We start from the raw sequence: 24,735 nt of genomic DNA, 5'->3' as shown, positions 1-24,735 counted from the left end.
GACGGAATTTTTTACACCAAAGAGGAAAGAAATAAGCTCACTTGCCATTCTGTTGAGTGTCACTTGTCGTGAGTTTTCTGTGCATGTTGTGTTCTGGTTTTATATGGAGACTCTCCTGCCTTGTTGCTTTTTGAATGAGATTCAGAATTGTCTGTTTTCCTTAACCCCTTAGAAGACAGTACTTTTTAAAACAAAACTATGACATTAGAGTTGTTTTCACTTCGAAATTTGTGGGCATAGAGTATCCAGGCATTTCAGATAAAGGCTAGCACAGAGTGATTGAAAATCACTCTCTTAAAAACAGACCAAGAGCGATCACGGTGTCAAACATATATTCCAAACCCAGCTCATTCCACAGAAGGTACACTTAATCACTTGCATCTGGACAGACTGACAGCCAGCTCTTACAACTGCAGCATGACCCTACTGATACTTGTAGGAAAGAAAGTTAAGGGCTAAATAACTATGCATGGGTAAACCTGAAATTTGGATACCCAAAATCAAAATACATTTCTGTTCTGAAAGAAACCAATTTATGGATATGTTTTCCCCTCTTCCTCCGGTTCTGTTTGTGAGGATCTCTGTAAATAAAGTCTCCATTTGAAAATCCGAGGTTTAATTGGTGAGAAGCTGGCTTGCTGGTATGTTTTATGAACCTCCACCTTATCGAGTTGATACTGACAGTACGTTTGGAAGTAATACAAAACTGAAAGATCCAAAAATGCGTTTGCTGAAACTAACACTTGTCATTTTCTCAGGAATTTGTTTTGAATCAATCTGTAATGCTGCAGGAGATTAAGAGACCCAGCCAGTGCCTCAGATGACAGTCCTTTCTAGCTACCCAGTTTTCAAAGGCATGAGCTAATGTGCTTGCCTGAACAGTAGCTGGATAGACTCAGTACTGCCTTTTTTTTCCTCTTGCTGTCTATTGTTTCTGACTAACCAACCCACGTCCTGTCTGATACGGAGTGTCTCTGTCTCTTACAGTGTATTTTCTGTTTCCCTTAGAAAACTGTAACTACAGCTTCTATGATCACCACTAAGACACTACCTCTCGTCTTGAAAGCAGCAACTGCGACCATGCCTGCCTCTGTTGTGGGTCAGAGACCTACCATTGCCATGGTTACTGCCATCAACAACAATCAGAAAGCAGTCCTCAGCACTGATGCGCAGAATGCACCAGTCAACCTCCAGACAACAAATAAGGTCACTGGGCCAGGAGCTGAGGCAGTCCAAATAGTGACAAAAAACACAGTAACTTTGGTAAGCATTTCATCTGTTTGCCCTGCAGATAGGGTGTGGTCTGTTGGAAGAAAAGAATAGAGTCAGTAGGAGAACAGTAGGGACGTGTTGTGAGTCTTCACTAGTTGGCTTTGTTGAAATGATAGTCTAAAAGAAAAGCATTCACTGTCTACATGGGTTGTTGCTGGTTTGCTTTATGGAATCACTGCTGTCATCACCTCTGTGTAAAGTTTCCCCTTTAGTAATTGTTAGTGACGGGGAAGTAACGATTGTTTCACCCTTACCTAATCCATGTGGCTGTGTTCTGCAGAATTCCTACTCGTTTCTTTGGTGAAGGAGATGTCAGACTTCCTTCATTTGATCAGTTTGAGCTTTCATCTTAGATTTTTTTGAGTCGATCTCTCTTGTTCCCTTTGCGTGATCAAGTCTTTGGTATTACACACATTACTTAGTTCTGCCCACTGCCATGTCTTCACTCAACGTTTTCTCATGCACATACACAGATCATGTTCCTTTAAGCATTTATTTTGGAAGGTGCCTTGATTACATCACACAGTCTTTCCCAGAATAGTTTGCCACCTAGAAACAAAAGAAGCAATGTTTTAGAATTGGGCTTCTTGGTCTGGGAACCAGGCATAGTGTAGCAACACGACAAGGAGTTTACTTCTGGAGTGAAGTCTACAGCTTCACTAAACATAAATCAAATGTATCTTTATTTAAAACTGCAGTTTAGTAATGCAAATGGAAGTAATTTTTCTTCCTAATGAGGCATATTTTTGCTGTCAGAATAAAGAAGACTGTTTGAGTGGAGCTTTTTATAGTGTTCTCTTTTCCCATGTCATCCCTTGCACCACTCTCACCTGTCCTTTGTGCCTGTGCTTTATTTCTTTGCTGAATAACTTAGGTTTGAGAAGATGATTGTATTTTAATAATAGTCCATGATTCATGTTTCTGTAGCAAATTTCATCAAAAATCTCAGACTATTGTCCCAAGCATTAATTAATCAGTACAAGACCTTTTGGAAGTAAATTGCAATCATATGTAGGTGGACATAGGTAAGGAAGAGTGGACACTAACATGGACATTAATTTCAGAGCATCTCACTGGGTGCTCAATTCAGGGTAGCTAATAGTGCTCTTCAGAGGTTAATCATCTGGCAGCTCCGTCCAACTAATTTCACTTAGACAGGGAAATACTTAGGATGCTTTAAAATCAGATCTTAACTATTTCAAATCAATGGCCTGCTCTGGAACGTTTCAGGCTGTGTGTTTTAAGCCCCTCACAGTGTCATGACTCTTGCTGAAAGAGTTGCAACTTCCAGATCTTCTCCATTTGTGCAAGGTGTTCTTTCATTCTGTGTGCCATTTAGTGTGAAAGGACTGTGGTTCATGTAGCTGAGCATCAAAAGCCTGTTACTATTCTTAACTGTTAAAACAAATAGGTTATTTCATTATCTTCAAGTGCAGTGGGTTTAGATTGCAGAGCACAGTAGTTAGTACAGTTGAAGTGAAAGGCAAGGTACCTTCAATTTGTGAAGCAAGGTGTGTAGGGACTGAAAAGTAAGATTAGCTCTGTCTTTAATACATTTCTAATGAGGAACCTATTACTGTGAAAAAATTATTTGCAGAGTAGAAAACTGGGGACATCAGGATGTTGATTTTGGTGAGCAACTTCACAGCTCTTCTCCTCTCACTGCAATTCCTTATGTTCTTCTAGCAGGTTCAGGCTACGCCACAGCCCATAAAAGTGCCGCAGTTCATCCCTCCTCCCAGACTTACTCCTCGTCCAAATTTTCTTCCACAGGTGAGTGCACAGAAAATAAGCACTAGAAGAAAAAGGTTAGTTATAGCATAGGTAGGAAATGCTTCCTAGGAACACCATTTTGTCAGTCTTTGTTGGTGACCTGGTAGGGGCAGCAATTGATCCCCCACAGGTTAGTAGGTGATGCCAAACTTGGGGGCACTGTCAATACTCCTGAGGGCAGTGTTGACATTCACAGGGCCCTAGACAGGACAGAGGAATGGGCCAGTAGAAATCCTTTGAGCTTCAGCACAGAAAAAGGCAAAATCTTGGATTTGAAGTGGACTAACTCCCTGTATAGATACATGCTGGGGACTGGCTGGCTGGGGAGCAGCGCTGCTTAAAAGGTCGTGGTTGATGGTAGGTAAAACTAGTGGTATGCTCTGGCAGCAACAAAGCCTAGCAGCATATTGGGCTGTACCAGCAGGACCACCGCCAGCAGGTTAAGGGAAGAGATTATCCACCTCTCCTCAGCAATCATAAAACTGTATCCGATACACAGAATGCAGTTTTGGATCCCCTGGTTGATAAACCTGAACGAATCCAGGGAAGAAAGTCCACTAAGATAGCTGACAGCAGGAATATATGACCTGCAAGGGCAGGCTGAGGGATCTGGGCTTGTTCAGTTTGGAGAAGAGAATTTGGGGTCACCCAGCAAGGAAATTAACAAGAAGATAAAGACATAGGTGCTTTGACAGGAAAATCACAGAGAAGGGTTAGACTGCATATAAGTAAACAATTCTCTCTTTGAGGACAGTTAAGAGTGGAAGAAGCTTCCCAGAGATATGGTGGAAGCTCTGTCTGTGGAGTTTTACGGGACATATCTGGACAAAGCACTGAGCAACCCAGTCTAAATTTAGTGGTGGCCTTGCTCTGAGCAGGAGATTAAATTAGAGACCTCCTGGGCTGTCTCTCAACCTGCATGAGTTGGTGATTATGAATTTCTCATATGCTGATCAGCAAAATCAAAGTGTCACCCAAGGCCTTAAATTGCTCTAATTGTTGTTTGCTGCTCATGAGCAAAAAATGAAAAATGAGATGTCTCTGGAGACAGTTCCCAAGTATTTCTGTATTGCAATAGATAATGACCTCTGATGAGCAGTAAAACTTGTGGTTTGCTTTTTTTTTTTTCATGGTTTGGGAAAGACACAGATTGCTTCTTCATTTAAAAAAAAAAACAACTTAGAGGAACTATTTCATTTGTAAGAACTACATCGTGCTGTGAATAAAAGTCTAAATCTTTTACAAAAGGAAAAAGGAAGGATGGGCACGTACCCAATTCAGATTTGGGGATGGTGAGATCTGTTGGAATGTGACCTAGTTTTCCATGATAAAATGCATTATGAAGTATTAAAAGTAGATAGGACAATAGGAAACAAATAAGGAAAAAAACTGAATTTTTACAGTAATGTATTCTGCTTCTGTGCTCTGTAATGATGTGATAAGTACAAACTTAACAATGGACAAGAAATAAGCAAGTATCAGCAGTGGAGTATTGGAAGATACTTGTGTCTCTTTTCTTATGAGAGAAGGGCAATGACTGCACTTCTAGACTTCAGCACTTTCAATGAGGCATTAATGTATCATCTTGAGAATTTCTTTACTTAGCAGGATTGGTTGTGGGGGAATCTAAGCAGTGTACAGAGTTGACAGAGGTAACATGAATTTGCTGCAAATTTTAATTATTTTTTTCAGGCCACAATCAACTGTTCATGAGTTTTTGGAAGCTTACTATAAAGCCCCAAAACATGCTTTTAATGTGAGAGCCCCAGCTGTGCCTGCAAATATTACATTAGTTTTCTTGGCTTGGAAAACCAATCGGTTGATTTAGCTACAGATAAAGCAGTTGGCAATAAACATACCATCTAAGTGTCTGTGCATCCAAATTCCATTTCAGGGACAATCACTGCATATGCAAATGTTATGGACGAGGTTTATGCAAGTAGGTTTGAAATTGTGGCTTTTCCTTCTCATAGCATACTTGGCAATTTTTAGCAGAGTGTCCTTTCTATATAAAAATCAAGCAGCCTTCTGCAGATTATACAGCCTGAGTTGAAAGACTTCTTGTTTCCTTTTTTTTTTCCCTTTTGTAGGTTCGACCTAAACCAGTTGCCCAAAATAACATTCCTATTGCCCCAGCACCTCCTCCAATGCTTGCAGCTCCTCAGCTTATTCAGAGGCCTGTGATGCTGACAACAAAGTTCACACCCACCTCTTTACCCAACTCTCAGAACTCCATACATCCAGTCCGTGTAGTTAACGGGCAGACAGCAACCATAGCCAAAACGTTCCCTATGGCACAGCTCACCAGCATCGTGATAGCAGCGCCGGGTACCAGGCTGGCTGGACCCCAGACTGTACAGATCAGCAAACCAAACATTGAAAAACAGGTATGGATGTATAGAAAATGCCTACTAATGCAACCTGCTGGGTTTATTGATTTACTGTACTGTACTCTACAGTTTGTGGAGGATGACAACCACGGAGAAGTCTTCAGTGGATAACGAAGATACTCCTGTTCCAACAGCAGTACAAATTATAGAATGACTTGTAGAAGTTGCCATTTTCTTTCACAGGGACCACTGGAATCTCTTCCTCATGCTTCAGTGTTTTATGCTCCCTCTACTGTCCTAACTTCAGTAGCTTACAAGCTATATCACAGGGCTCTACTAGTGTCCAAGTACCAGCTGAAATCCATGTTCATATCAGGCCTTTAAGAAACACTGGAAAAATATTTTCTGGGTTTCTTTTTTTTCAAAAGGTGGCTAATTACAAGCAAAAAATTCCAAGGCAAAAACTACACAACATCACAGGGGTATTTAATTCAATAAATGTTGTCATTTCTTCCTTGATCTGCAGTCTTGTGATTGGAGGCAAAATAGCCTCACTCAGCTTCTGAAGGCTGATAGTTCCCTGTGGATGGGATCCCTTGGATCACTTGGATGGAAGGGAGACCCCCAGAAACAGAGAATTCTAGATGTTTAGTTTTAAAATCTCTTTCCAGGAAAGACTTTTATAAAACAAAACATTGCTTTAGTTGCAGTGGATTGCAACTGAGACTCCTTGCCATTCAGTTCAAGTAAAGCAATCTCCTGTTTCACTTCTCTGATATATTACATGTTAGTATAATATTGTGTACTACATAATGCGTTATCTGTAACATCTAATATTCATGTGATTTATTTAAATAATGGTAGTATATATTTTGCTTAGAACTCTTTCATAGACTAATGTGCCTTGAAGTTACCTTCTGCTTTTGAAGTCACCTAAGGAGACTGTGAAAATAATGTGCATGAAAGATATGCTCATGCTCAGTTCTGCTTATGAATTCTCAGGAGTAGGTTCTTGCATAGCTCAAGGCTGTTCCACAAGTTACTCAGCAATACTTGCCCTTTTCTACAATTTGAAGTTGTGCTTTTACAATACCGTACTTCTGATGCTCACTCCTTCTGATGTCAGCAATATTTGTTTGCTCTTTGAATAATTGCTAGCAATACAACTGTTGAAAAACACACAGAAGAATGCTGGTGGATTAATACACATGATTTTTTCCCCCCATATCATAAAGGGGAAAAGTTTGTCTCTCTGTAGCTTACCTCAGTTTGTAGCCTTAACAGCTATGCTATGGGCTGAGGGTTGTCATGCAGGGTTTATCATACCATAGCAGAAGTTTATGGCTTCAGGAAAGAAAAAACCTTGAGCAATATCTGAGATCTTAGAAATCAAAGAGACAGTTTTTGAGGCATTCAGAAGTCTGTGAAATAGGAAGACTGAGGAGTGAGAATTACAAAATGCACGTGCCATACGGAATGGTTTCTACCTGGGAGTCTTCCTTGGGATCCTTCTTCTTAAAGTGTCTGTCTGTTTAGTGATGAACTCTTAAGATGACTTTAATTGCTTGCATGGCTGCGTGGGTTAATGGATTGGCGGTGAGGCTGTTTCATTCTTTGTTAAAGGAAAGCACTTTATTTAACATTCCTCTCACATCAGATTCCTCATTTAAGTCTTTGTTAGTGCACTGGCAGCTTCAAACTACTTTTCTCCAGTATCTGCAAAAGTGTTTGTTTTGCTTTATTAGTCAAAGTAAAAAGAAGTCATTCTTATCACTGAATGAGAGAAACTGTTTCTTTTCAGACTATTAAACCACATGTGGAAGCAGAAGAGAAGCAAACAGAAAGTCGTACAGTTACTCCACCTGCTGTACCCAAGCCAAAACGAGAAGAAAATCCACAGGTATCAGAACACACCCAGAGCTTTCTTTTAAGAAAGAAACGGAGCACTCTGTCCTATAGAAAACATTTTTTCCCCTCTCTGTTCCCTCGGGACTCCTTAACTTAAACATTCCATACGTTCCTATTGGACAGCAGTAGCTGACAAGGCTAGAGAATTAAGAAATCTAAGTAAATGCAGTGTATTGCATTTTTCAGTCCTGGAATGCACTTCACTTCTGAGTCTTCTGTAAGTTATGAGATTGTAATTTCCCTCTGACACTTTCTTCAACCAGGAGGCTTAGGTTACAGAGTTGATTTCCATTCCTTTGAGGTTTTAGACTCCTGGAGTTATTTTTAATGCTGGTTAAATGTCTTTATTTAGCATTAGAAAATATTTCTGCTCTGGTGAGCAGGATGGAAAGAATCAATTCACACTCTCCCCAGGTTTTATTCTAGTTTAGGTACAGTTGTTTTTTTGAGGGAAAAGAGTTGCCAGAATGGATATTTCTTAAAGCCTTCCTGCCATGCAGAGCTTTGAAACTGATTACAGCTGTATTTGTTTTTGTAGATGGATTCAAACTGACTACTGTGTGAACATTAACTGTTGCAGTACAAATTCTGATTTTTACATCTCTGTGCACTTCCTGCAATAAAATTAGAATCCTTTAAGAAAGCCATAGCTCTTATCAAACTGCAAATGTAAAACAGACTTGTTCCTTGTGGTTCACAGCATGTGGAGAATGATCTTTAACCAGCAGTACTTGCTGGCAGTTGAACTATGTTGGTATTTACTAGGAAGCAATCACATAGTCAGTTTGGTGCTGGACTGGAAGTAAAGAAACTGCTTTCTTGTTCCCAGCTGTGCCAACTCTAGATCTAGAAAATGGGACTATTGTCTGTACTCCATAAGGCAGTTTGACTTATATGAATGAAAAACGATTTATAGAAGCCAAATATTGCTAATAACATTTTTGTTGCTTAGTTACCTGTCAACTGACTTTATAAAGAGCCTCAGTGACATAGCTCATCCTTACAGCTGGACTTGTCATGATCTTGTTTTCCTCCCTCTCACAGAAACTTGCCTTCATGGTGTCTCTGGGACTAGTTACTCATGACCACCTGGAAGGTAGGAAAGATGTCTTAAGTTGGTTCTTGAGCTCTAGTTTCATGGCCATTCTGAAATGGATGTACATGTCCAAAGTATTTCTGTATCACGTGCATTGTTCTCCTCCACAAAAAATGCATTGGAGTTGTCTGGACTCTTATCTAACTTAGTTTGGTTTGGATACTTTATTCCTCCTATTGCACTGAAACAAAGCAATTGCTTATGCAACAGAGATCAGTAGTAGGGGAAAAGTGTACGCTCTGATGGTAGGAAAGAAACTTGTGACAATCCTGTGGCTTGCTGGACAACCCCTGCACCTGCAAAGTTACACCATGGATGATTTTGCTGTAACTCACACCTGAATTTTTCATTTATTGCACATTTTCATGGGACTGTTTTCTGTAGTGAATGAGATAATAAATTACAATTTGGTTTATACTTCAGACTCCTTAATCCCATGTAGTGGAATACAACCTCACATTTCAGTGTCTTCTGTATTTATCTATTACATTTATATTTAAGTGTCAACAAGGCTCCCAGAGGCTTTTCATTTTACATCTCAGTTACACTGACCGTGAGTTTAGAATCTCTTGGTTGTGGAGTACTGGGCAAGAAGATGGCAATCATTTCATTTGTTAGTTGAGCAGGGTATTTGTAGTCCTTGTCAGCTTATTTTCCACCCCTTCGGAAATCAGAAGTATTCGGTGTGATTGGTATTCTGTAGAAATCTCAGCTCTCTTCACGTGCAGACAGTTCTGAAAGCTGTGATTTCCAAGATCCATTGTTTCCTAACCTGAATGCTTTGTTTTACAAGAAATCCAAAGTAAACGACAAGAGAGGAAAAGAAGAACAACAGCAAATCCAGTGTACAGTGGAGCTGTTTTTGAGCCTGAGGTATTAATTTTTTCTGGGGGAAGTTGGAGTTTTCATTCTGAGCTTGTGTGTTTCTGCCAGGTTGCTGTCTCCTAAGCTATCTCAGTCCTAACTATCATTTATCATTCAAAAGGCCACTGCAATAATGTGACCCTCAAGGCTTTTAAGGAGTAAATATATTGGGATGTTCCTATAAACTTAGAGTCTTTTATTGCCTTCTGCTATGTAAAGCTGGAGTCAAATGGCAGTGTGTGTTTAAGTCGTACCAGCAGGTCAGCTTGCCTATCAGCCTGCAGCAGTCCAGGTCTCAGAAACAGTGTAAAAAAGCTAACTTCAGAAAAGTCACTTAGCACTACTGTGCATTTCCTCAGCTATTGCATGGAGCTTTTGTGGCCAAAACCGTTAGTCAACAAAAACTGTTCTGTTCTTCCCTGCAGCGCAAGAAGAGTACAGTCACATACCTGAACAGCACAATGCATCCTGGGACACGTAAAAGAGGTGAGGTAGACTTAGACCTGCTCCCTGCTCTGTGCCTGCTTCCTCCATCTTGCCTTCGCAGTCCCCTTCTGCAAAGAAGGATTTTACAGTGCTTGATTTGTCCAGTAATTTTACGTGGTTGGCAAAGGTCATGAGTTCTAGGAATGAGCGTAGCAGATTTATTGGGCAGCTCAATGTTTCATCACAATTTGACTCTCAAAAAAAATTATTTTTTTTAAAAACCCACAAGAGCCAGAGCAAAGTGAAAGGTGGAGATGTTTGAACATCATTTTGTGGTATAAAACTGCTGTCAGGATCCTCTTGTTAATGACTAAATGGTATTGGTACTGTCAAGAAGAAGGTGGCTCTGGAAAAAGTGTCTTCACCTTGAACAGGAGAGGGAACTTAGTGTGACAAAAGCCTTGTTCCCCACTGGGAGTAGAAATGGGTCCTTCAGAAGAATTCATGAGCAACAAAGGCTGTCATGCTTATACTGAGCATTTTTTGCAACCAGAGTGCCAGTTGCCACTTGTCTTAAAATGAGAGACCATCTTTCATACAGGTATGTGGTATTATTCAGTATTAACCCTTCTGCAGAGCAGGTGAAGTTTTAAGGCTTAGATTATGGTGACCCAGATGAGTCAGAACAGCACAGGAGACAACGTGGTGCTGTTTTTTGTGCACAGCATCAATCATAAGTGCATAACAATCTTTTCCCAGATTTTGATGATTTTCTGCAGTCCTTAAAGACTCTTAATACCTTCTCTGCTCCCAAGTTTGCCACCCAAAAAAAGTCATCAGATTAAAACCCTCACAGTCCTACCTAGCACTGACCAGTACAGTTATCTGTGGGGTTTGGCTTCAAGGTCAAATAATCATTTGACTTGTGCTGTCCTTGATACACCTCTTCAGTCCAGCAGACAACATGGCAGAGCTGACACTTGAGCAGCTGTGTTGTTCCTAAATAAAAGCTGTGTATCCTCTAATAACACTAAATGTGGTTTTGTGGTGATATGATGTAGATTTTAGAGAGAGAGAGTGTTTTGCATTTGCTCTGTGGATAAGTCAATGTTCCTTCTTCTAGTAATGATTTCTTAATTCTGTTTTATAACTCATTGTAAACAATTACTGTAGCAATGAAAACAATTGCATGCTTTTGTACTTGACACTCTCTGAGCCTGTTTTTGCACACTGCCTGCTATTATACTTTCTTTTTTTTTTCTCCTCACACTGTTGTGAGCCTGTACCTTGCATCAGCACCTCATCAGTAGCACACATTTTCAACTGACAAAAGATTGGGATGTATACATTTGTTTTGTGATTTAGTATAGCTATATATTAGGTGAAAAGCTTATGCAAGCATGTGCCCTTGAGAGCTTTAGTTTAATTCTAGGTGGTGCTGAGCATGTCAGAAATTTCAGCCATGGACATCACTAGCAGAAATCCGTTTCCAAGGGCATACTAAATTCTGGAACGTATCCAGGCCTTAAATGCAAGGTTTAGCATGTTAATAGGTATAGACTGACAATCTGTAAACAGAAGATCTGGGGAATTATTCCTAGATCCTAACTCCTTTATGTTTACATATCCATAAATTACCCTGGAGGGAGAAATGATGGTTACATACTGGGTTTTGCTTTCTTGCTTTGCATACAGAATTTTATGAAAATTGTTACAAATACATCTTGCACGTCTGCTAGTCTATGGAGTTGTGCATAATCAAATGCACCTGACTGAAAAAATCTAGGAAAGGATATAGACTTTGGGGAGGGGTTACAGTGGAAGACCAGCGATAGGTTACAGTGTGCTAGTGCTGGTGTTATGGGTCAGACGACAGGACCTGTTTCTTGAGGTAGCCCCATTTATAAAAGGTACCAGGAGGGTAGAAAGTGCTGATCTGTGGGTGAAAAGGTTTAAAAGAGGGGAAGAAAAGGAGGGGGTTGGTGAGTGTTGGTCTCTGATAAAGGACTTAACCTTTGTGTAGATTTATGCTGACGCAGGAAAGATAGGGAGGTGTGGGATACCAGTAGAAAGGATTTAATAGTAGTTTTTGTAGCTTCTGTCTGGCTTTGATACCAGCATGTTTTCCCTGAAAACAGAATAGCCTAATTTCTAGGAGTGGCAAGTGGCCCCATGCTGCTTTTGTAGGAGCTATTCCTTGACCTTCTACAGAGCTTATCTCTATTTCCTTCTGAAATACATCTTTTAATTGTTCTTTCCTTGCAAAATTCCACTTCAAAGATTTCTAAAACAATGTTTGAATCTTTTGCTTCTGTCCTTCCACTTGTAACTTTTATATTAACTTCCTCTCTGTGCTACATCATTTCCTTTTTCACGCTAGCCAATGAGGACCACTGGCCAAAGGTATGTAAGATCATTTTTTCCTTTTTTTTTTTTTCCCCCCCTACTTTTTTTTTTTTTCCCCCCTGTGTGTGTGTTCCCTGTTGTTACCATGTAGGTCGTCCACCTAAATACAACACAGTGCTGGGGTTCGGGGCTTTGACCCCCACGTCCCCCCTGTCCGGTTATCCTGACTCCCCCGAAAATGAAAAGACAGAGACCACATTCACTTTCCCCGCAGCCGTGCAGCCCGTGTCCCTGCCTAGCCCTGGCTCCACAGACGTAAGTAACTCCTGGGGAGGGGGTCACTTGTAGAGAGAGAAGCAGAAACGGCCACAAGAAGAATCCTTGCAGATTTTGTTTCTTTAGCCTCACTCCCAACGTGCCCTGATTCATGCAGTGGAACAGTCCAGCGTTCTTTGAACACCCTTCCCTTTTTTTTTTTTTTTGTTACCCGCTCCTGCACCTATGTTCTTGTCCTGTGGAGATTTTATTTATAACTCCTTCAGTGAATTGAAACATTGGGAGGCACCAGGCATGCTAGATGAGCTCATTTCCTTTGTGCAGTGTCTGAAATCTTGTCTGACTGAATTGAATCTGTCATCCATGAAAAAGGGGGAAGGGGAGAATGGAAAGTATTACTTACAGAACATAAGAACAAAAAGTTGTGGTGTTTCTGTAATGAGAGGAGGAGGGAGACTGCTTAGGTGACACAGAACAGCCAGGAGCAGAGCATACAGCACCAGTTTGGCACTCCTGGTGTACTGGCATAGCTAAATACATCTCCCCTGTGGTCACCTTGCAAAATCTGTCTTGAATGAAATCTGCTCCTGTCGTTTAAAAAGAAGGAAGTGTCCTTATTTTAAGTTAATTCAAAGATAAGATTTTTGCTACTCGAAGCACAACCTTTGTTAAGCTGCTGAGACCTATTCAGTTATTTCAGTTATTTCATTGCTTCCATTTCTTGCAAACACATGAAGAAAAAAATCGAAGGTCATGCATACATTTTAGGAGATAAATAGTGTGAGAAGATTGGACTGAGTCACTGTGTAGGTCCAAAATGGCATAATGAAGGGACTGGACACTATGGCTTGCTTGAAAGTGCACTGTGGGTGATGAGTGGAGGTGGAACAATTCATTGCACAAAAATCCTCCAGAGCTGTAGCATGCTTCCAGTAAAGTACTTACATTTTAATGACTGGTACTTACTGGGCACAGTTTAAAAATAAAAAGGTGCTTGCTTATTTCTTCATAACAGTGCTGCAAACTCCTTCTGCAGTCTGAGTCAGAGCAGCCTCTTTATTTTTTTTTTCCTTTGCCTTCCTCCCTCCTTGTTTTTTAACCATGTTATCACATATAATTGAGGCACAATGGTTTGAAATGAGCTATAAGGAAGAACTGAGCCACTTCATTTTCACCTATGCAGTTGCATCACTGTAACTACATAGACTGAGAGGCCAACTCTACTGGCCACATACAATAAGGGGTAGAAACCAGGGCTTCTTGCCTCTGAACTGTGTTTGTTCTGCAGAGGTAACAGGAATAGAAATAGTACAAGTGTGTCTGAGTCACTGAAATAAATAAATGCAATTCTGATACCCAGGGATTATGTATGTGAAATTAAAAGGTTCTCTTTTATAGAGTCTCTTTTTGAGAGCAGAATAGCACTTGAGTGTAAAAACCCTTTCCTGACAGTCAAATGAATAGGGCTGTGGAACAGCCCCTCAGGGAGAAGGTGGGGCAGCTCCATCTCTGGGGACTTTTGAAAGTAAGCAGTACAAACAACTAGCAAACATGCTGGAGAGTACAGGTTTTTTTGCACTAGCCCCAAGGGAAGGACTGGATCATATGGTGGGAGGGTCTTCCCCATCTCTGACCTTTGTGTGCATACTGCCAACTCTCTTCCCACTGTGTAAGAGCTCTCAAAGCTGTATAATGAGGTTTTGCCCTGTTTTCTGCAGTGCCTGGTGGCAGCAAGATAAATCCAGAAGAGGAATTTTTATAGCATTCAAAGCTAGTTGTGAACGCCCTGAATTTTCGGGATTTGGATGTATTTAGGCCTAGGTTGCTTTAATAGTCATTAATTAATGAAATAGAAGTATTTTGAAGGAGACAATGAAGGATTACACAGCAGGTAATTAGCATTCCTTCTTACCTGAGCATATCACAATGTAGCACAAGAGCACTCTTTTCCCTTTAGAATCATATATAAATCTCCTTCAGCATGTTCTCAGACAAGTCATTTACTTTAGACAGCACTGACGTTTTTGTGGGGTTAGTTTTTTGAAAGAATGTTATCCCAAAATTCCATTCAATGCTTATTCACTTCCAATTGGGCAATACTTATCAGAAATATTTGCTATTGAATTCCATATAACGTAAAATCCACATAAAATAAAAAAAATACATTTCAAAGTGCTCACAAAAAATGTTTTTTAATTCAAAATAGACTGTTAACCAAAATTTGAATCTTAAGCCCTTGAGAATCAGCAACATATTGGAAAGGAAGTCCATAAGAGATCTGTTTTTCTTCCATTGCAAGTTTTAATTCTTACTTGCTCATCACAAATAGAGGAAAGGCTTCTCATTGCCATCATGAGCTGGTTAATAAGTTCTTATAAAACTGCTGAGTAAGCTTGTGCGGTCACATCCCTTTTTCTTTTTTTGTGATTTGGTTTTCCCCATTTCTACATTTGGCGTGCTGCTTCCTTTTCCCTTCTGAGTTTTGAGAACTTAGCAATGCTTATGAAAACCTTTAGCATCCTTGGCTGGAAAAGTGCCATATAATGCTGGGAAAGTACTGCGTGTTTAAATACCAACGCTACCAGCCATGCTGGAGGTGAAGGCAAAGAGGAAAATCAGGTCTTTGGAGCTTGCAAGTTTAATTACATATATATATGTGTGTGTGTATGTGTATATGGATGTATACACACACACTCATGCAATACATTGTACACTGAAATGCTCATGCCAGAGTTTGACTGGTGCCACCACTGAGAAGAGCTGTCCTGCCTGTCACCAGCAGTCTTTTCTCACCTCTTAAAGGCCTCCTGTGTTGTTTCAGCACAGCTATATCTCAGGACACATTGTGATCTGCATAATGGAACTGGTGTAGCTAAAAATTGTTAATCTTAGCCAAGATCATGCCTTAATCTGGTTAATTTTGTAGACACACACGTTCCTGTGCCAGGCTCATGCAGGGGACAGAAATGAGTGTCTGGGCATACAGAAAAGGCAGGATCACTTCTTTTGGCAGTGAAGGCCGTCCATGTCATGTTGAAGAGGATCTACACTGCCAGCAGATGATGTGAATATAGAAAGGTCTCTTTATTCCAGATAGGACAGCAAATGATGTCTGCAGTTACAGCCTCTAGCATTTGGGCACTTGAAAACAGGGCATGCCTTAGTAACAGGCTGTTTCAGAAGCCTCAGTTAAAAGTATTGAGCAGTTCCTCAAGCAGATGTAGACGAAAACTGCAGTTTTGCCAATACTGAAAATATTTTGTCATTAATTTGCTGAGGTCTGAGTCCTACAGGCTTTAGAACAGGAATTTGGTGCTTAGCACTTGAGTAATCTTTGTCTTTTGCCAGCCTATGAAAACTGCAAATCAGACCATGTGCTTGGCATAAGGCACCGTGGTCCAGAGCAGCCTTCTTGCCTTTCTCCTGACTTGTCATTCTCTGAATGACAGGGATAAATCTTGAAGGAAGGATGAAGCAAGATGGGATTTGTGGTAAGGATGGCAGGGTAGAAAGTAGGAATAGAACCTGGAAAAGTAAGTAATGCAGCAGGTAGGATTGAGTAAAGCTTCCCCCCCCCCCCCTCTTCTTTTCTCTCTTTCTTCATTTTTTTTCTATTTGGCAATTGGCTGTGAACCACTGTGGATATTGTGCATGTGTGCTGTCATCTCAACTTATTCAGCCACACTGCTCACTGACCAGCTGTGTCACTTCAGGTTTTGAAGCATTCAGTTAATTTAGAAGATTCTGAGTCTACATTTCTAAATGTCTCTCCCTCTAGAAGCAACTGCCTGTGTCTCTTGTGTAGGTCTCTTTTTGCAGGGTATTAGACAAAACAGGTTTGGTTTTCAACACACTAGTACGTTTGCACCTGAGCCAGTTACCAAGTGCCATGGTGTAGTCTGTGGCAACTAAAGCATCTTGACACATGTAATTCTTTAGAATGACAATCTTCTTCTAAAATCTGTGTATTTCCTCTTAAATTTTTCCTTATGTTGCAGAGGATTTTGGTATAGTTTATATGACATCTCCTGCCTGCATTCTTTTCCTTGTACACACAGAATGCATGATAGAGGAAAAGCAGTTCTTCCCAGCCTGGTTCCATAGATCACGTCACAAGAGGCATAAAATGTCATTTATTTACTTCTTCATTTAACACTGAACAACTCTTTGGTGTTAAAGAATGAAGCAATGCCATAACCCAGCTCTCTGTGATCCCTGGCAGTTACAGAACCAAAACATGGCACTGAAAATTCACTAAAGACTGATGCTTTACAAAACATGACATCAGTGCTAACCTTGGGAATTAAGAGAAGAATAGCCTTCCCTTCAAAGAAAGGCCTCATCAGCAATAAAGCTGAGAACTAGAAACCTGAGCAGATTGCCTGTGTGTCATTCTTCTAATGCATTTAATATTTTATCCATAGTAGAGATTAGCACCATTTTTCTTGCCTGGAAACTTAATGTTGTGCACAGCCAAATCTGCTACCCCTCCAGACTGATAGAACTTCTTCAAGCAGGTGAAAAGACTGGATGGGTCAAAATGAAACCTTCCACACATTGGTATTTCATACAGGGCAAGCATGTGCACGCAGTTTGACTCAACACAGATGTCCTGAGATCGTGACCTCTCAGATATTGGGGGGATGAAACTTCAACCAAAGTCAGTGGAAAGCATGTGTTTTAGACTCTAGGTGAGGTCTTGAGTATGTCAAGTTGCCAGGAAAACAGCCCACAGGCATGAGAAGAGAGAGCTGGGGTGCTCTTTTCCTCTGTGGATGCTGAGCCATCTTTCTTTCATGCCTCTGTGTTCAACTGTCTGGAAAACAAAACAAAAAAACCCAAGTCGAAACACTGCTCCAAGCATGGGATGGAAGAAACAGGAGGAAAGAGAGAGAAGAAAAAGTAACAAATATAAGATCTACCTTTGTGGGAAGTTAATGGCTGTAGAAAAGAATTCTCTCACATGGCAATGCAGTAGTAACAAAACGTAGGGTTTTTTGAGAGACACTGCCAGTAATGTTTTCTTTTTTTTTCCTCTTAAAAATCCCTTAGCTAGAAAATCTCTTTTGGTATTCCTTCATCCTGGCGCTCAGCCTATGCTAGTGATGAACCATAAAGGACTCTCAAGAATGAGAAAATTTTGAGTCATAGCTTTTCTGGTGCAACTAAGTGTAGTAAAGAGAATTGTCTCAGAACATAATTCATCCTGTTCTTTTTCATTTACAAGCACAACACCTTTTCCTTCCAGTTTCATTTTTAAAGGTGACCTAAATATTTGACAGTGTTCTTTTAAGTCACTCAGTTGGGGTTTTTTACATAGTATTACTGGCAAGAGACAGCCTCATCAGCATTCCTGAGGTGGAGTTGTGCTTACATCCAGAAATGAGAAGGGTTAAGAAAGTGAGTAGCTCATCACTTTAGGCAGGATGAAGGGGGATCTTAAGAAAGGCTAGGGGTGTAGTGGTTGTTAAGAGAAGGTGTGGTGACAAGTTTTTGCTGTAACAATTTTGCTTTGGGAGGGCAGATGTCAGTGTTCCTGATGTCCTGCCTGGTTTTCCTGTTTCTCAACCCAAAAAGAGCTTGACCATTTCACATCCCCTTAGAAGTAGTTCAGGTTGTAATCTTTACTGACAACTAAGATGTAGATGTCAAAGTTCACTTTTTGCCTTCTCTCTCTTTCTCACCTACCCCCGTTCCCCTCCATTTTATAGGGTGACATCCACGAGGACTTCTGCAGTGTTTGCAGAAAAAGCGGGCAGCTGCTGATGTGTGACACATGTTCACGTGTTTATCACCTGGACTGTCTGGACCCACCTCTGAAAACCATTCCCAAGGGCATGTGGATCTGTCCCAAATGTCAAGACCAGGTATTGTTTGGCAAGCAGTATTATATACAATGCACCATAAAGGCTTTTCACTGTTAAAGAAAATAACCAGATCACTTGGCTTGCTTTTCAGATCAAGACAGCCTGACACTGAGCAAATCTATTTGATATGTAGTTAGGGTTGTGTGAATTTGATGGAATTACTGTTGCTGGAATGCATGCCAAGGCAAAACTGTTAGGTCTGGCTCCCAGATTTGGGGTCTTTATTTGTCACCCTTGTGTTTTCCCCCTTTTTCTGGGCAAACTTTTGGGAAAGGTTCTCTGTGACCCATAGAAATGCTGCTGTTCATCTTGCTTCTTCAGAAGTTATTAGTATATTCTTCTGGACAGATAAATAAAACATTTGCACAAGTTTACCTCAACAGAGAGAGCAGATAGAAGCCTCTGTTTGCTCAAACAAATCAAATACCAGAGAGGGTTGTCTCCAGTGATCTCTTTAATAATATCATCCCACATCAGTATAATGAGGATATATGAACAGTTTGATGGTTTGTCCTTCCAGATCCCTCTCTGAAAGAACACAACTGGAAAGATGATGATTTAGTAGTTTGCTTATAATTGCACTGAGATTGCAAGACAAAGAAGTAAACTGTGGTATCCCTAACCCTTCTGTGGAACTCCAGGAGTTGCAAGGGATTGCTGATGATCAGCAGCCTGGAGCTGTTAGCATTCTGTGTTACGTAGCATATTGCTTGGTTGCCCACATGACCTTTGGTTAGCCAGATGGTAGCAGCATAAGTAAACAGCCTGATGTGCTGTGGGACTCTTCAGAAGAATGATCATGCAAAACTGAAGTGACTTGGTCAGTCATTACAAGAGAGGAGGGAGCATTACCACTTCACTATTTGTGCTTTTGTCTACTCTCACCTTACCCTTCCTCTTCATATTTCTCAGCTAGCTTCCCACAAAATTAAGCTGGAGAAAATCTTGAGTAATTTTACTGTCTTCTTAGACCCACCTTGGATGTACTTATCAAAAGTTCCTGTCTTGCTTCTCAAAAAAAAGTTTGGTAAGAAGGATCTAAAAGACATCAGTGGTGCTTACCCTTATAAAGAGGGTTTGTCTGCTCCATCAAGACAATTCTGACAAGAAGGGGAAATAGGAGGGTTTCCCGTTTTACGAGCCAGGAAGTGTGATGCTTCAGTATATGGTGTGGAGACTGCTCTGTGCCATGAAAACTTTTCTCCCAGAACAACTAAGGTCAGCAGTTTGTCTGAACCATGAAATAATGTTTATGTCTCCTGGCAACTTTGCATTCAGATATATTATCCTTTCATTCCTCTTTTAAGTTGTTCAGTTTCATTAGCAGACTTTATTTGTGACTATGGAGGGAATTTGAGGAAATGCTGACATCTGTAAGAAACAGGTCTGCTTTGTGGGAGCCACAATGCAGTTGTGAATAATTCCCTCTGTTAAATATCAGAACAGGCCTGTGAAGCTTCATGTTAACAGGGCTAATCACAGCCATGAAAGAAAATCTTCACTCTTTTTTTTTCTTTCTTTGGAGGTAGATTTTGCACCAGCTAAATCTCTAAACACTTCTCTTTCAGATGCTAAAGAAAGAAGAAGCAATCCCATGGCCAGGAACTTTAGCAATTGTTCATTCATATATTGCATATAAAGCAGGTAGGAACATGAAGAACACTATGTTTGGTTCACCCTTAATAACGGAAGGGGTTATTTTGGGAGTGAGATAGAATGGTACTGCCTTTACAAAAAGAGAATATAGGGGAAGAACCTCATTCATTAGTGAAGTGAAAGTAGCCGTCTAAAGATTTGTTAAGGTGTTTTTGATGCTTATGTATGTAGGTGAAATTTTGGGGGGTGATGTAAGTGCAGAAGTTGTTAAACTGACTTGAAACACAGTTCCCCTCCTTATGTGAAGCAGTTTAGAGCCTCCTTCTACTTTTGTAACAGGAACATTTTAGATATTTCTGATTAATGGTTTCTTTTTTTGCAGCAAAAGAAGAGGAAAAACAGAAACTACTTAAATGGAGTTCAGATTTAAAACAGGAAAGAGAACAACTAGAGCAGAAGGTCAAACAACTCAGCAATTCTATAACGGTGAGTATTGCCCTCCCAAATGCCTCTGCACCTGTGTCCTAGTGCCAGAATGCAGAGAGAAAACCAGAGTGGCTTCATGTACAGGACTGTCTTCCACTGTATTTACTGAAGATTGAACACATTCCTTTGCTTTTAGGACATTGGGGAGCAGGAATGTAAGCATGGGCAACATTGAGTCACATGTACGTGAACCATGCTGACCATATATTGCAGAGGTATAATCTCAGCAGGTGAAAAACGCGACCCAAAGCATTATTGTCTATAGGAAATAGATTGTTTAGTTCTCCAGTGGCTCACTTAAGAAGGTTTGGCCTCTCTGTCTTGCTGTGTTTTCCAGACCTTGCTAACACAAAAGTGACCGTTTACTCCTGACTACCTCTCAGGCTCTTGACATGCTGCCAAGGCAGTCAGCAGCTGGACACAGTGCCACAGCACAGTAATAATGAGACAGTGCTGTAGTTCTCCCCTGTAGTTTATTGCAGTAATCAGAGCATCTGTATTAATTTGCCCTCTCTTCTCATTTTAATATTTAAATCAGGGTCTTGAGTTTCCAGTGTAAAGTTTGAGCCCCACAGTGTAGTCAGTATCACAGAATGAGAAACACCGAGTGTGGCAGCATCGGTAAGGCTGCACACAGAAGTGCAGACTTGTCTGTTTAAATACAGAGGCACCTTCCTGTCTGCCCGTCTTTACCCATTAGAACAAGTAAGTGTCCCACATTTATAGACCCCTAAAAGCCACCAATACAAATCAAATGTCTGTGAGCAAACAGGTGTTGAGAGGTGCTGGTTAGCTGTTTTGGAGACTTTCCATCTTCTGGTTAGCAGTAGCTGGGCATAACCTGAGCAGCACTAACACTGATTTTCAGTGATGAACCCAGATAAGGAGAATGGTTTGGTTTATATGGTCAAGTCGTTGTTTCAAGTTCCATTGGAACTAAGACAGACATAGTAGGTCTAAATGTTGTGGTGTTTTACGATGCCATGACCTGTGTGTGAGAATAGTAATGTTGAAATCCAACAGTGACTGGAGATCAGCATGGATAAAAGGTTTAAAAAATGTAGGAAGGTTGCCATCTTAATAAGAGCCTGTGTTCTGGACACTGCTACCATCTCCTCATTTCTGAGAGTTTCATGTATAGACAGAAGCAGTTTTTTCATCCTTGAAACATCATTTCAAGTTTCAAAGTTTCTTACCCTGACTCTCAGCTGATGAGCTTGCTAGGTTGCTGCTGCTTCTAAGAGAAAAGTGGCCACAAAGTAAGGTTTTCAAGTGAAGAAAGAAGGGCTTCCTTTTCTTCTCAAGTGCCCTTTTATTTGCTGAGAGGAGAAAGTGATGTTCCTACTCGGATGTGTGTGAAAGCAAGAGCTGTGTCCCATTAGAGGTGTGTGCACACAATGCCAGAAGTCACCTGTAGTGGGATGCCTGAGCTTGCAGACGTTTCAGCAGTGCAATGCCAATAGACAAAAATAAGAAGAACTTAGACTTGGAAGTTTCCCTTTAAAAGGAACAGAAAAGGATGGAGCTGTCTGTGTTCATTTGCAAAACACCTTGGGAAGAAAGGGGACTGTACCAGGTGACAGCCACATCCTGGCAATTAAATTTCTCAGCCTGCAAATAGGAATTCTCCTGTGAACACAGCCTTGAGACTTTTCTTCTGCTAGCTGCAGACTTTTTTGAGCACTTGCATTTAGATCCCTGAACATCATAGTCCTTCTGGAGCCCTCAATACAGAAAGGACAAGGACCTGATGGAGAGGGTCCAGAGGAGGGCCACGAAAATGATCAAGGGACTGGAACACCTCTGCTACAAAAACAAGCTGAGGGAGCTGGGGTTGTTCAGCCTGGAGAAGAGAAGGCTCTGGGGAAACCTAATAGCAGCCTTCCAACACCTGAAGGGGGCCTACGAGAAGGATGGAGACCGTTTACAAAGGCCTGCAGTGATAGGACAAGGGACAATGGAGTAGATTTAGTTTGGGTATTAGGAACAAGTTCTTTACCATGAGAGTGGTGAAGCACTCTAACAGTTTGCCCAGGGAGGTGGTTGAGGCCCCAACCCTGGAGAGACTGAAGGTGAGGCTCGACAGGGCTCTGGCAACCTGATCTAGTTGAGGATGCCCCTGCTGATTGCAGCAGGGGTTGGACTAGATGACCTCTAGAGGTCCTTTCAAACCCAAACCATTCTGAGATTCTCATTCCTTCTTTCATTCATAAGCTTGAACTTACTGCTGCTCTTCTGTTCTGCTGCAGAAATGCATGGAAATGAAGAACACCAACCTTGCAAAACAGAAGGAGATGCACAGCTCCTTGGAGAAGGTAAAACAGCTGATCCGCCTCATCCAAGGCATCGACCTTTCAAAACCCATAAACTCTGAGGTCAATTCAGTAGCCATCTCCAACGGCATGGACTCCACTAACAATACTAATGCTGCCACCTCCACCTTAGCCCCCTCCCCTTCCCAGAGCTGCATGGTGAACTGTAACAAGGGCGATGAGACTAAATAACACAGCGGAGCTCAGCAGGAGCCAGGGGAGGTGGCGGCGAGGAGGAAGAGCAAAATAACGAAACTCTAGAAAAGCAAAAACCGGATTTCTTCTGGAAAGTGCAGAATTCTTTAGTTCTTTGGTTCCAGAGAGAGCGTGAAGATGCTTGTGCCAGGCGGCACCGGAGTTTGCCAATTGATCCTTCTTATTCTGTGTGTACATGCAAAGTTTGGATCATGTTACATGAATAGTGCCAGCTGGGGGTTCTTTGCCAGCACCATGCCAAGTGAAATAATATATTTACTCTCTCTATATTTTACACCAGTGTGTGCCTGCAGCAGCCTCCACAGCCACTATAGGTTTGTTTTATTTTTCGTTTGGGGTGAGGAGCAGGGACGAGGGAGGAGAGCAGGTTTCAAATCCTTATTTGCAGAACAGTTTGTTTAGCTAGGGGAAAACAAAACAAAAAAACAAAACCAAGTCCAAAGAGCCTGTGGGCTTTTCCTGTTTCTAAACTCTCAGTACTATTAAACCAAAAAAAACCCAAAACAAAACAAACCCAACCAGAAATATAAATTATCAAATCCCAGTGCCCAGAAGGGACAAGTCTTATCAAATAAGCAGTATTTACTATTGTTTAGACAGGAGATGTACAAAAGGAAAGGAGATGGACTTTTCACTGAGTAACCAGCACATGTAGAGGCTGAGGATCTACTGTCCCAACAGCTGTGGGTTCATCCTATTTCTTCACATTAAACAACAGATATGCTTTGCAGAATTGGTTTGGGTCCTCACACTCATCCGGAGAAAAAAACCTATGTTGGGAATGGGAAAATAGAGGGCCAGAATCCAGGGCCAGCTTGGAGCATTGGACGGAGGTGTCCCGAAAGAAAAATGTGCGTCGATTACTTGAAAATGAGATTCCAACCCTTTTCTATATTTATAAACAACAAAGGTATCCTGAACAAAGTAGCACATGACCCAGATGTGTGAACTGAACAGAGAAATGTCCTTTTCTTTCACTTCCTTTCTCTTCTTTTGGTAACAAGAACTAAATATGGAATAGAAAAGCTGTTTTTCAGGCTGACAGTCTAATTAAAGAGGTAGATGGGACCTTGCATGGTATAGATTAGAAGTAATAGTGTCAGTGAGATACAGTGAGTCTTTGTGAGTCCTTGTGTCATCGTTTTGGGCACTGTTTTTTTATGCAAGGGCGAAATCTTTGTATCTGGGGGAAAAAAAAAAAAAGAAAAAACGGAAAAAAAAAAACCAAACAACTTTTTTAAATTAAAAAGGAAAATAAAAGATATTGAGGTCTTCCTAGTGTTACTTAAAAATAAGATCAAGGTAAGAAACATTGTAAAAAAAAAAAAATTACAAAAGTGCTATTTGTTTCCTAAACAAGTGATTTCTATTAAAAAGGTGTCAGAACTGGAGAAAACGCTGTGTACTTAGAATTTTTTAACACAGACTTTGCTTATTTATGATGACATTCTGCTGTGTTTCTGTTTTAAAATCCAATGGGACAGTTTCCATAGGTTATACCATACATGTTACTGGCTAAACTCTGAAGAGAATCAGCTCCTGCAGTGCTGGATCTCAGCCCACCTGGAGGATCTGCCAGGCTTGTCTCTGCTGTTGCCATGTCTCTCCCATTCTTTCCTGTGTTTGTCACCCGGAGAAAAGCAGTTGGCAGCATGCTGGTTTCAGGCTTTTAGAGCTTTGTGATACAGGCTGATGAGAGCTTGAGAATGACAGCCAGTGAGGTGGCTGGGCTGAGATTGCCTCCTCTTGCATCCTCTTGTTTAAGAAGTTCATCTCTTATGTATACTCTTCTCATGCTAGATAGCAAAGCTTGCCCTGCTGTCTGTTATTTTGGGGTCTGTCTCAGCTTAGAGTGCTGATTCTGGTCACTTTAGGCTTGTGTCCCAGAGCTGCCTAGTTTCACTAGTGCATACAAGCATTTGGGCAAACCCCATTTCCACTAGAAGTGCTGGGAAAAATCCCTGTAC

The 24,735-nt window shown here is 41.0% G+C and overlaps 1 protein-coding gene across 4 annotated transcripts in view; it reads left to right on the top strand.

The window, feature by feature from the left end:
- Positions 1–22,746, top strand: part of PHF21A (PHD finger protein 21A) — a 96,784-nt gene extending 74,038 nt beyond the window's left edge. Inside the window, exons 5-16 of one of the 4 annotated variants that reach the window (XM_054400416.1) lie at positions 1,009–1,263; positions 2,962–3,045; positions 5,136–5,432; positions 7,177–7,275; positions 8,328–8,379; positions 9,173–9,252; positions 9,669–9,729; positions 12,167–12,330; positions 18,003–18,158; positions 19,727–19,802; positions 20,137–20,240; positions 22,490–22,746. In XM_054400416.1, the coding sequence (XP_054256391.1) occupies positions 1,009–1,263; positions 2,962–3,045; positions 5,136–5,432; positions 7,177–7,275; positions 8,328–8,379; positions 9,173–9,252; positions 9,669–9,729; positions 12,167–12,330; positions 18,003–18,158; positions 19,727–19,802; positions 20,137–20,240; positions 22,490–22,744 (1,683 nt within the window). In that variant the 3' untranslated portion in view covers positions 22,745–22,746. Of the gene's footprint in view, positions 1–1,008; positions 1,264–2,958; positions 3,046–5,135; positions 5,433–7,176; positions 7,276–8,327; positions 8,380–9,172; positions 9,253–9,668; positions 9,730–12,049; positions 12,073–12,166; positions 12,331–18,002; positions 18,159–19,726; positions 19,803–20,136; positions 20,241–22,489 lie in introns of all 4 variants that reach the window. The other 3 variants (XM_054400418.1, XM_054400415.1, XM_054400417.1) reach the window with 3 other exon arrangements.
- Positions 22,747–24,735: the final 1,989 nt, after the last annotated feature.

Source organism: Indicator indicator, chromosome 4, assembly GCF_027791375.1.
Source record: "Indicator indicator isolate 239-I01 chromosome 4, UM_Iind_1.1, whole genome shotgun sequence".
Lineage (NCBI taxonomy): Eukaryota > Metazoa > Chordata > Aves > Piciformes > Indicatoridae > Indicator > Indicator indicator.
Note: the sequence above shows the minus strand (reverse complement) of the source record. Positions and strands in the feature narration are given on the sequence as shown.